At 37.1% G+C, this 12,169-nt stretch overlaps 1 protein-coding gene across 1 annotated transcript in view; it reads right to left on the bottom strand.

Moving 5' to 3' along the window:
• Positions 1-12,169, bottom strand: part of WDFY3 (WD repeat and FYVE domain containing 3) — a 208,769-nt gene that overhangs the window by 50,114 nt on the left and 146,486 nt on the right. Inside the window, exons 32-39 of the mRNA XM_012647224.1 lie at positions 11,881-12,015; positions 10,301-10,480; positions 8,297-8,530; positions 6,139-6,238; positions 4,501-4,661; positions 2,858-3,087; positions 1,650-1,759; positions 187-369 (exon numbers count right to left, since the gene is read on the bottom strand). Coding sequence (XP_012502678.1) covers positions 187-369; positions 1,650-1,759; positions 2,858-3,087; positions 4,501-4,661; positions 6,139-6,238; positions 8,297-8,530; positions 10,301-10,480; positions 11,881-12,015 — 1,333 coding nt within the window. The remainder of the gene's footprint in view (positions 1-186; positions 370-1,649; positions 1,760-2,857; positions 3,088-4,500; positions 4,662-6,138; positions 6,239-8,296; positions 8,531-10,300; positions 10,481-11,880; positions 12,016-12,169) is intronic.

A 12,169-nucleotide genomic window follows, 5' to 3' on the forward strand; every position in this document is an offset into this window, starting at 1 on the left:
AAAAGAAATAAGGAATACAAGAAGAAAACTCAAATCTCGATATAATCATTCTAGAATGGTTAGAATGTATAGATTTCAATTCCTACTGCCATCACAGTATTCTTTGATGAATGTTTTAATGACATATTTAAAGCGGACCCATACATGACAGCCGGGTGGTCACATGATGTCTGCGGGCCTCCTTACCCAAATGATTCTGCCAGCACTTCAAACCAGCCTCTTCGATGAGCGGCCTTGCTATGGCTATGTCCACGTGGCCCCTGTCGTTCACGGGCAGAGTGACTTTGAAAAGTTCCTCCAAAACTTGTTTCTTGCTATGAATCAGTTCAGTCCAAACTCTGTTGACAGCTTTTATGAGAAGCTGACGCCCTAGTAAATGGGGAAAAAAAAAAAAAAAAGCAAATATCAAAATAGAATCATTTTTCTTCATGTTTCGCATCTAGGAATTTTAACTACAGTATTTAATTGGAAAAACAATGCTCATGTTATATCCAGCTCAGTGAAAGGTTATTTAGCTAACGCAAACTATGCCTGGCTACTTGGAAAACATTTTAAAAATCTTTATGTTCATAAAAAAGACTATATTTTTCTCTGTAAAATTAGAAATTACATATATATAATTATCTAGCTTCTGATAGATAAGAACTTATCTCCCATTTAAAAGTAATTTTTAGCTCTGAATATTTAAGGTGAGTTCAAAACTAAGTCAGTTGTTTTTGAATATTTTGCACAAGAAAATAAATAATAAATATTTTAAGAAGATTTTTACTATTAAATTCAGTTTTGCTTTGGACGCCTTGTCAATTTGACTCTTCCCCTGGACCAGTCAATCTTTAGCAAGCATCGGAATCTCCTGGAGGGCCTGTTACAACAGATTGCTGGTCCCCACTCCCAGAGTTTCTGATTCGGTAGATCTGAGTGGGACCAGAGAATCTGCTTTTCTACCAAGTGCCCAAATGATGCTGACATTGCTAGTCTGAGGACCTCGCTTTGAGAAGGAATGTCAGTTCCTTAGGGGATGAAAACAACCACTGTGTCTTTTGTGTCTGGAGTTCAAGAAAGTCTGGTGAAAGAAGAATAAAGCTTAAATGGATGAAAGAAAGAATGAGTGTTGGATTTCCAAAGGATACAACCAAATGCAGAACTATCACACAGTATGGCTGGGGAGACAGACACTACCATTCTGATTTCATCTTTATTACTAAACATGGGAAGATAAAAAATCAGCCCACACAAAGATTTCAAAGTGTAATGCTTACAATATCAGAAGGAAAACTAGATTTTTAAAAAGAGAGAGAATAAAATAAAAATGGTACTACTGACAACCTGTCACAAACAATATTTTGCTTCTAATGTGATACGTGATTCTACTTTATAGTAAATGCTAAGTTAGTATCTGCATTTCCACTACTTAAACAAGTGTAAATACTACCATGAAGTCTCTCAGTGTTACTAGGAAACATGGAGAGTTGGTGAAGACCCATCTTGGCACAGAGAGACACTTCGTCGGTGGATGTACAAGTTGCCCTACTGGGAGAGCGGTTGTCAATGTTGGCAGTTTCTGAAGTCAATTTTTTTGGTTATATATTAAAAATTGGAGATAAAACAACAACAATAACAAAAACAAATCCCTAAATTGAGGCAATTACCTTCACTGATATCTTGGCTGTAACTACCGTCTGGTTCGATGTCCGAGGGGATCATGATGTGCCACGTGGTCATGCGGGCTTCTGCTTCCAGTCCAAATCCATCCACGTTACTGGAAAATTCCAGGCAGTTTAAATTATATGAAGGAAATGCTTGTAGCTGAAAAACTACAGTAACTAAGAATTACTCTGCAGACACAAGTAAACAAAGTTGCGTCACTGGCAGACATTACTGAATGTCTGAGCAGCAGAAGCACAAAATAAAACCAGTTTACCCAGAAGATGCTTTAAGGGTGATCAAACAAATCCACTTGACTACATGTAATTAAACTAATCTATAGCATCAAGATCATCATCTTAATGTTTCACATGCTTTTTGATTATTGTTAACATTTTTACTTAAACTTACAAAAAGTTCATTTAACTAAGAACATTCTACTAATGTGCCCGTGTTCTCTCTCCAGTCCTGTATCTCACCACTCTGCTCCTGCGGCACTGAAATACTCAGTTTCCCAAAAGTGTCATATTCTTTCTTCGTTCTGGGCAGTCACACAGATTGCTCTTTCTACCTGCAGCAGTTGTCCTCATTCTCTTGTCCTCCCCAACTCCAGCTAGGTCTCAAGTAGCAACTGGACAGGTGTTTCTTCCCGGTTAGGGGCCCGTTTTGTGCTCCCGAAGCACTGCGCTTCTAGCAGAGCAGAGCACTCAGTACGCCTGACGGGCCTTGCTTAGCTATCCGTTTTCCTTTCGAGAGGGCTGCCGCATGGTCTGGCTTACATTTTATCCCAGCTCCTCATTCAACGCCTGGTCCCCAGCAGACATTAAAAAATACGTCAAAGCAATCAACAGTAAATTACTAATTTTACTCATTTAACATATAACATTACATCAGGTTTTTCTTTTTACTTTTCTTAGCCTCCAACAGTGTGTATTTAATTTGTTTTAAAAGCAAATTTCTTTTTAAAAATTCTGTAAGTGACACGGTGATTACAGAAAATTTTAGAGACACAGAAAGTAAATTAAAAGACAAAAATACCCATTTATTCATTGCCAAAATGCAACACCTGCCCTGTAACCTTTTGTATAAAGTTTTAAGTAAAATTGATTAAACACAAAAAGAAATGTTACTATTGAAAAAATAAAACAAAGAATTCCGGTGGAATAATATCAAAGACAAATTCAACATGGCAAACTGAACCTAACGGATTTACCTTCCGGCATGTAGATTAATCAAGCAGTGAGCCAGACAGCTAATGAATTCTTGGTCGTGGTTCCCAGGTCCCAGGATCAAGTTCCTGTTTACAGTCAAGACCCTGAGTGAGTCCAGGAGAGCTACTTGCTGAGGAACAGTTTTGTGTGCCCGTGAGAACTGGTATAAGATGGTCCTGTTGAGGCAGTGATAAACCGCATCCAGTGACAATCCCTGTGATCTTCTCTTTGACTAAAGATATAAAAGATAAGTTTTCAGTAAAATGGACAATGATAAAAGATCTGTTCACCATTTACACATCAACTTTCACTAGGTCTGTTGCGTACCAGATGCCATGCTAACTACTAGAGGTGATAAGTTAAAAGATACAAAGCTCTTACTAATACAGAGTTCAGAACCCATGAGGCACATAAATGCAATTTAATGAACAAGTGCTACATAAACACACAGTTCCGGGCTGGGTGCATTGGCTCATGCCTGTAATCTCAGCACTTTGGGAGGCCGAGGCAGGAGAGGAACTTAAAGACAGGAGTTCAAGACCAGCCTGAGCAACACAGCAAGACCCTGTCTCAATAAAAAAATTAGCTGGGAGTAGTGGCACACACCTGTAGTCCCAGCTACTTGTAAGGCTGAGGTGGGAGGATGGCTTAAGCCCAGGAATTTGAGGTTGCAGTGAGCTACGATGCTGCCACTGCACTTTAACCCGGGCAACAGAGCAAGAACCTGTCTCAGAAACAAAAACGGAAACAAAAAAATAGAGCTCTCAGTGAAGAGAGCTAACACTTCTGTGGGACAGAGCAGCCTGCCCGATAGCATAAAGAAGTGTCATCTGGGTGAAGTCTCCTACTAAGCAAATTTTATCAGGTTAAATGACTTCTACTCAAAATTACTGAAAAAAATTACCTAGAATGTTAGGAAAAAAATACCCCCCGCCCCCAGACATAATGTGCCAAAAAAAAATTTTTTTTTTTTTTTTTTGACATTCTTGAGAATTTTCTCTTTGGCTTAAACACAAATGTACCTCTAAAAAAAATTCTTAGGTGACATAAGAGAACCTGTGTGTCTTCGTCACATGCTAATAAAACATGGTAACAATATTTCCTACTTTCTACATTATGTGTTGAATAAAATTAATCGCTCATGCCAAACCAAACAAGGCCAATATTCCTTAGTTAAAAATACTGTGAACATGCACAAAAAATGACAATTTCAAAGTAATATGGACTACAATGGACTTTGCAAAAAATAGAAATTGATAAGAGACTATTCCTAAATATCAACTCTTCATGCTGTGTAAGCCCTTACACATTGATGCAGTACACTGTGAAAACCTATCAAATTGTATTAACTTAAGGTATTTAAATCTATCTGGGTAGCAAAGACCACCACCAGTGGGGAGGTCAGTGAGCGACCACAGCTTGAGAGAACTAGACAACTTTATAAGGGACACATTGGCACCAGGCCAACAAGGGAACTGTTAAAAGTCCATATTTTTAAATTCACTTTTAATAGGCGTAGCTTTGTATTAAATGTTAACATTCATTATCTTATTAGTTACACTTATTTCCAACAACTTTGACGCTACGGGCAAAGTTTTTCAATGAGAAAACATGTACTCTACGACTAACAGTGACGATGGATTACCTGTGCAATTAGTTGAATTATAAAATCTATAAGAAGTTTAGATTCTTTGTTGAACATGCCTTGCCAAAGCTTGTCCACCACACGTTGTGTGAAATAAAACACATTGTTCACCAATACCTGGTAGCTTCCTCCGCTGGTAATAGGCAGAGATGCGTCTTCCCCTACATTCCGGGAGGAAAAAAAGGTCTAAGAAAACTGGTATCTACCAGTGTAAGACCAGATCCTCAAAGAAAATCAGGCTAAGGAAAAATGAGTGCAACTATAACATTTAGAAATATGACCACTAGCTCTTATGTATGTCTTTAAGAAAATGACGCTCATGGTAAGAAATCAGTAGAAATATTGGAAGAAATAATTTCAGCAGTAATAAAGTGTTACGGATTGAGACTACCTGTGAAGTCCCTATTGCCTAAAGACAGCCTGTGATAAGCAAACAGTTCTTCAACATAAACTGTCAGTCACAAGGGATCTCCACTGGAGAGAAAAATTAGGTCAGTTTATTAGCTATAAATTGATTCTATGTAAGTAATAAAGGATAAAACATCAAATAAAACTCTCTTTGAGTATACACCTGTAATAACAGTGAAGTAACACAGGCAGAATAGAGCTTCAGGAAAACTGCAAAAACTAAAGCGCAGTCAATGGTGGTGGTGCCTTTAGCCCCCTCCAGGGTTATCATCAGCACGGTCTCTCTTTTTAAAGGGACCCCAGTGTCTTCAGTGTGCTTGTTATATAACACTGCTTCATGACTACTCCTCCTAGCCCCACCTCCTACCTAGAACGTTCCCTCCACGCCCTTCCTCTGTGGAAATTCTGAAGGCTCCACTAAATGTGATTATTATTATTCCTACCTAACTACATTGTGTCATTATGTAGCACGATTGATCTCAACTGATAAGAGCAAGTACAAAGGGAGACTTAACACCCTGCTTTGGGAGTGCACAGTTACATGTTAAGACAATACTAAAGATTTCCTGGCAAATTTACTTTTGAGAAAAATCTTAATTTAACAGTGCACAGGTTCTATGATTAATAGTATCACCAGGACCTCAAAGTAGCATATACAGTATACTAAACCATCTCTTCCTTCTCCTATAAATTCCGTCTTTGTTTTATATATAAATATTGGCTTCACTATAAATATATATAGTTTTTTATTTTTATTATAATTAGATACTGACATACAGAAAAAAAATATTTAAATGTGTTTTGATCTTTTTCCTGAAAGCCATCCTAAAAAATATCATATACATACCTGTGACCGAACAATTCCGCTCATAGGTACGTACCCAACAGATACGTAGAAATATTGTACACATATGTGGTCCATATGGACAAGAATGTTTATAGCAGCTTTATTTATAATTGTCTCAAACTGGAAACTTCCATATGTCTATCAATAGTAAAATCAATAAATACATATCCATGATAGAATACTATATAGCAATGAGAATAAATGAACTCATGCTACAATATGCAGCAACATGGATAAATTGCACCACTATAACGTTGCGTATTTGAAGCTAGACTAAAAAGAGGAAAGAGATGAAGTTAAAAAAGAGAGATATTTGGGGTTTAGATAGAGAAGCAGAGTAATTATAGGTACTATTATAAAATAAAAATAAAACACAGAATTACCCAATAACACATCAGCTGCAAGCAAATGGTCCATCACACTATCCAAAATATAAGTCTGAAATTCTTTTTGCTGAGTTCTTGTAGATCTTTCAGGGGAAGCCTAATCAATAAAATTCAGAATTAGAAACAGAACCAACCAAACATAAGGCCAAACTATATTTACATTAACAAATGTATTAAAAAGATTAAAAAACTCTACTGCTAGATAAAAAAAACTATGACTTGAGATGGTATTTATGCTTGCAATCTTTCTTATTTTTCTAACCATAGAATTTTTTAAAACTTAAAGCAAATTTAAATCCATTCTTCCAAAAACAGTATTCTAAACACTGTTAAGTATTTAATAAATATTTGATAATCTCTTATTATATCTCACTTCCAAAAGAAATCTGGCAGTTTATAATTAAATACGGATAAAATGATATACAAATCATAAAGCCATTGAAACAAATAGAAAAGCTCAAGAATCTAGTCATCAAGAGAGTATGTCAACGGGCAATGAAATATTTATAATGAAAAACAATTTAGCTCTGAGCTTCATATGTATCAAGGAGGAGAAAAAATATGGTTTACAAAGCTTTTTATTATTCATAAAAAGAAGCATACTAGATTGTCAGCAAGGACATATGTTTTCCTAAAATTGTTCTGAGGGACACGTTCTCTATGGGTATAAGGAGGACAGTGAACAACCACCCCGTATCCTTCACATATGTGTTTTTTTTTTTTTTTTTTTGCTCAGTTATGCTTTCTTGAGCACATCTCTTCTGAACTTTATCCTGTTATTTTCCAATTACCACGCCATTTTTTTCATAGAATACTTCAAATTTTTACCCTATACACTAGGATGCTGGCTATTCTCTCTTCTTAGATCTTTTTAAAGTTTCCAAAGGGGACAAGCTCTACCATGCATGTTTTAAAATTCTACTACATGGCTTACTGATGAAACCAATTATTCTTCTACCATTATTAAACATCGTGGTCCTGATTGAAATGCTTTGCATGACTGGTATCCAAATTACATTAGTGATTTCTTTTAATTGACCAAATGGAGATATTGTCACATGAATAAGATAAGCATCTGTGGTCTTCAGGTTGCAATTAAAAAGTTAACCGTATCAGCCACTAGAGGGAGCAGAGAAGGTTCAGGCCCTTCCTGCTGAGGGCTCGCAGGAAGTTCCTCAGACGGAAATGCAGGCATCTGCAAAGATTCAAACTTTCATAAAGCACGTTATTTTAAGAGCCCCTGGCATGTACTATTTGACCTATTTGTATGACTTGGCTAAAAGAACATGAATGTATAGGAAACTAACTATATCATATTAAATTCCCTCTCTGTGATCTTTTATTTTGTCTTAAGACTTTTCTAAGTGAACATTTTTAATGTTTTTCAGGGATGGATGGCTAATGTCTAGAGCCAAGAGTGAAGCCCCTTAAGGCTCAGAGCCACTCTCATCTTCTGATCCATCAGCTGATCCATACCGCATATCAGCAGAATGGGTGAGCAACCTAGAAGTTTTGCTGCCTTGGGGAAAATTCGACAAGTACATACTGAGCACATACGTGTGCAACACGTACCATGTCTTAAGTTGCACAGCACGCTAATGGCAATAACGTCTGGCAATAATGGGTAACAGGACTAAAGTAGGGAGTTGTGGGATGAGAAGACAGTGCTACTCGGTACCGTCGATGTCTAGGGAAGGGGCTGACACACTATGGCCTGTGGGCCATTTCCAGCCGGGGCCTACTTTTGTAGATAAAGCTTTGTTGGAACACAGCTATGCTCAGACCTCACACTATGTAGTGTCCATGGCTGATTTTTAGCCATTAATAGTGGAGTTAAATAGTTGTGACACTGACTGTACAGCCCACAAAGCCGAAAGTATTTACTAATTGGCCTTTCATAAAAACGTTTGCCAACTCCTAGAGAAAGGGTGATAAAGGATCGAGTTAGAAGCATGCTTGAGGAAACGGAAAAAAGAACAAATTGATGGGATCTAAAGCTCAGGTAAGATTAAAGCCTTTCCACAGTCCATGATACCTTCTGCCCATACATAACTCTGAAGAATTAGAAATCTTTGGCATAGAACTTGCATGCTCATTAACATTCCAATTACAAAAGCAATGAAGAAGAGATGCAAATGCGTTTCTTTGTCTTTACCTCCAACAAGAGATCAATCAGTGGCGTTTGCTTGCTGGCAGGGGTAAGACAGAGGTTGTCTATTATTAAGACGCGCATGAAGTCGAAAACAAACTTTTTAGCTGGGTGATTGGTCAGGTATGTCTTGGTCCCCACATTGCAGTACTCAGACTGGCTCCTGTTCATCCCTGTGTCCACCGCAAATGCTTTAAACTCCTCTGCCGGAGAGCCGACCTCATCGTCAAGATCAGTCACCTAGCAAAATCAAGTGGAAAAACATGGTAATCGCAGTAGATTTTATTTGACGTTTTTACTTCTGTGGTTCCTAAAAATAAAATTGTTGCAGCAGCAGTATCTTCTTTCAGCATTTACCACTTACTAAGCTGCTCAGCACATTATTTCACTCTGCTTTACGTGACCCTCATGTTCAAGGAAGTAATCTGGTAGCACATGTCAAGGTTACCCAACACGTGGTCTTTCTGATTGATGACTAACAATACAATCTGCATTATGCTAAATTATAGGTCTACTGTGGATAACTGCACCTAAATAGTAAAATGAGAATGACTATATTTGCATATTTGGAATCTATATAATGAGAAGTCAAATCTCACAAAATTTCAGAAGAAAATCTGGCATAATGGTAGCACCTAAGGGGTGATCCATTTCTTTGCAAGTTGAAAAACCCCAATAAATAAATAAAACGTGTGCTAATTTTGAGAGAGACAGACGAGCAGACAGATCACAAGGTGCTGACACGGAAAGGCACGGAGATAGCATTGAGGGTCAATTTTTACCAAAAATGAGGATTCTAAAATTATAAACAAGTCGAGGTATTAAGGTCATGTGTTATACTTGTCTTTCTCCTATAAATCCCCATAATTGTACAATGAATATTCCACCTTTATACATGGCGGAAAATTTGTATGAAGAAGGCAGGTTATCCCAGGCCCTAGAGTACGTGGTAGGAATGAGAGGAAACATCATGAAATTCGGAAGTATTATGGAGGAATGACTGTCTTGTCGGCCTGTTTTAAAGGAGAAAAGAATTAAGTGAAATAAACCAGGAACAAAGTTAAACACTACATATTCTCACTCATATGCGGGAAAAAAGGTTGATCTCATAGAATGAAAAAGTAGAAGCAAGGATACTAGGAATGGGAACAGTAGGGGAAAAACAGGGATGGGAAGAGATTTGTTAAAGGATACAAAATTACGGCTACATAGGAGGAATAAATTCTAATGTTCTACACCACTACAGGATTGACTACCGCTAACGATAATATATAGCTTTGAATAGCTAGAATATTGAATATTCCTAATATAAAGAAATGACGAATGTTTGATATGATACTTTAATGACTCTGATCTGATCATTACACATTATATGTACTGAAACATCACTATGTACCCCATTAATATGTAAAATTATTTGTCAATTAAAAAAATAAAATTAAAAGAGATTAAAATAAAGGAGAAAAGTATCTATACTCTATATGATTATAGTCTAATAATTTTCTACTAAATTAGTATAAAATAAGAAAAATAAAAGTTGAACAAAATAAGAAAAGTTGAGCAGAAGAAAGGACCAACATATACTTTGTTTTTTATAAAGACCATGAAACCTGTAAGTCATTTATAAGGATTAAATTCAGCAAGTGCCTAATTCCTAATATGAAACAGAAAAGAAGTTCTGTTAGACTAGAGTTCGTTTACCTGAAAAGAATATTTTACAACTACGGAGTTATCACCACATGAGAAATGGATCGACTGCTTGGAGAGGGCAATTACTAACAAGGGACTCACAGGAATTTGGTGAATGAGAAAAGGAAGCACAGTGGACTGTTATTTTAGGGGAAAGCAGAAGGAAAGTGCGGGGAGCTGAGGACACCGGATGATGTAAGAGGTGGGGCACTAAGTTATGAAACTATAGCCTGCTCAAAAGCCTAAGAGATTGACAAAAAAACCATCTGCTAACCATTGGGACAGACAAATTCCAGTTTTGACATTCCTCACCCCTCCTACCATCTCTGAGTACGGGCGGATGTTGAAGGGGAAGACGGTGGCCGCCAGCGCGCACAGGAAGTCGGGGCTCATCCACATGGAGGCCAGGTCGGGCACGTTGTGGTACAGGTATCTGAAGAACTGCATCAGCGTCACGGGGTATTCCCGGAGCCACGACCCCTCTTCTTCCGACTGCCACGGCTGTCGGGAGCGAGCGGAGAGACACTGTGTTAGAGTAACGGACGCTGATAAAAATTACTTTAAAAAACCCATTACTCACTACTCTTATAAAACTGGATCTATCGTTGGTCCAGAACTCTATAAAGCACACACACATGAGCAAACACACTCGTGTACACACATGCAAACAAACCTAGAAATGAGCTGAAACAAAAACAATCCCCTTAGAAACTGATAGGATGTTTGTCTATTCATTGGATCACTCACAGCTGGGCTAACTAAAGTCAGCGGTTTTGATTACTCATCACATTAACACGAGTACAATGCTGCCTCACTGTGCTGCGCGGCAGAGTTAGGAGCTACCATAAAAGATGGGGAAGGTACTTCACCTTTGCGGGCCTCACACTTAAGCATTATGTAATACAATGAGGATTAAAAAACATAAAAAGAAAACTGTATAGCTGAACAATGGATATCTCCTGATACCTGCCCAGAGAATGGCTTTCTTTTTAACTTAGATTTTTATATTTGTTTATAAGTAGTCATCAAAGCAAGAATCCTTTTTTTTTTTTTTCCCACCTTCCAGGAGAATGGGTGTGACAAAACAAGAATCCTAAAGCATTCTAAATTAGTGCATTTGATGGTAACGTTCTGCTCTTAGATGACATAACAATAGTTTTGACTAAAATTAGATTTGTCAGGTATGTGTAATTCAAGCAGTCTAAGTTAACATTTCCTCTTACAAAGTCATCCTAAACTGTGTAAACACATTAAGCCATTATTCACAGTATTCCCATCAGATAGACAGGAACATAAATTCTGTCATTTACTCTTTTTCAATACTTTAACTCAGAAAAAATCAGAACAGAAAAACAAAAACAAAAGAAAACTTACATTGTTAACATTTTTAACTTCTAAATGAAAGTGATTTGAAAAGTTAAAATAATATTATTGTAACATATACTGTAATATACATTGATTACATATGTATACATTATAACATATACTTTATTACATTAATAATATTAATACCAGTTAATACTTCTGAAGCACTTACTATATACCAGGCACTCTTATAAATGCTTTATGTGCACACTAATTAATTAAATCCTCGCGAAAACCCTAAGAGATAAATTCTGTTATCATTAGCATTTTAAACATGAGGAAACTGAGGCACACAGCTGAGGTTCGTATGCCTGAAGTTCCACAGGTAGGATCTGAACTGGGTAGGGTTCGAGACTCCCTGGTCTTAAAAACTGTACAGTCCATTCTTACGTTAGAAATAATAAAACAGACTTTGAGGTTCCAGAGATCACATTGTAAATAAAGAGTTATGTTACCAAAGGACTCCTCTATTTACAAAAAAAAAAATCCCAGGCAGGAGGCATTACCAACAGGTCTCGGTATCTCAGCAAACTTACTGAGTTCAGCATGCTGCGAAGCATTCCCAGTAATAAAAAAGCAGCTTCTGTGCACACATTATGGATAGAAGAGACCACAGTTCCACTGGAGGCAGGAACTCCAAAGATAAATGTCCAAATAGAATCCAAATCAAACTGCAGAGGTGAAAGTGATTAAAGATTAGCCACTATTAATTTTTCAGTAGAGACCCTCATAAGTTCTAATATTCTAAAATTTCTCTGAAACTAGTTTTTTTTAAAGTCAGCAATGATAAAAAGATAAAAACCTTGTACTCCAGCATCCTACATT

The sequence above is a fragment of the Propithecus coquereli genome, unplaced genomic scaffold (assembly GCF_000956105.1).
Source record: "Propithecus coquereli isolate 6110/MARCELLA unplaced genomic scaffold, Pcoq_1.0 Scaffold26, whole genome shotgun sequence".
Lineage (NCBI taxonomy): Eukaryota > Metazoa > Chordata > Mammalia > Primates > Indriidae > Propithecus > Propithecus coquereli.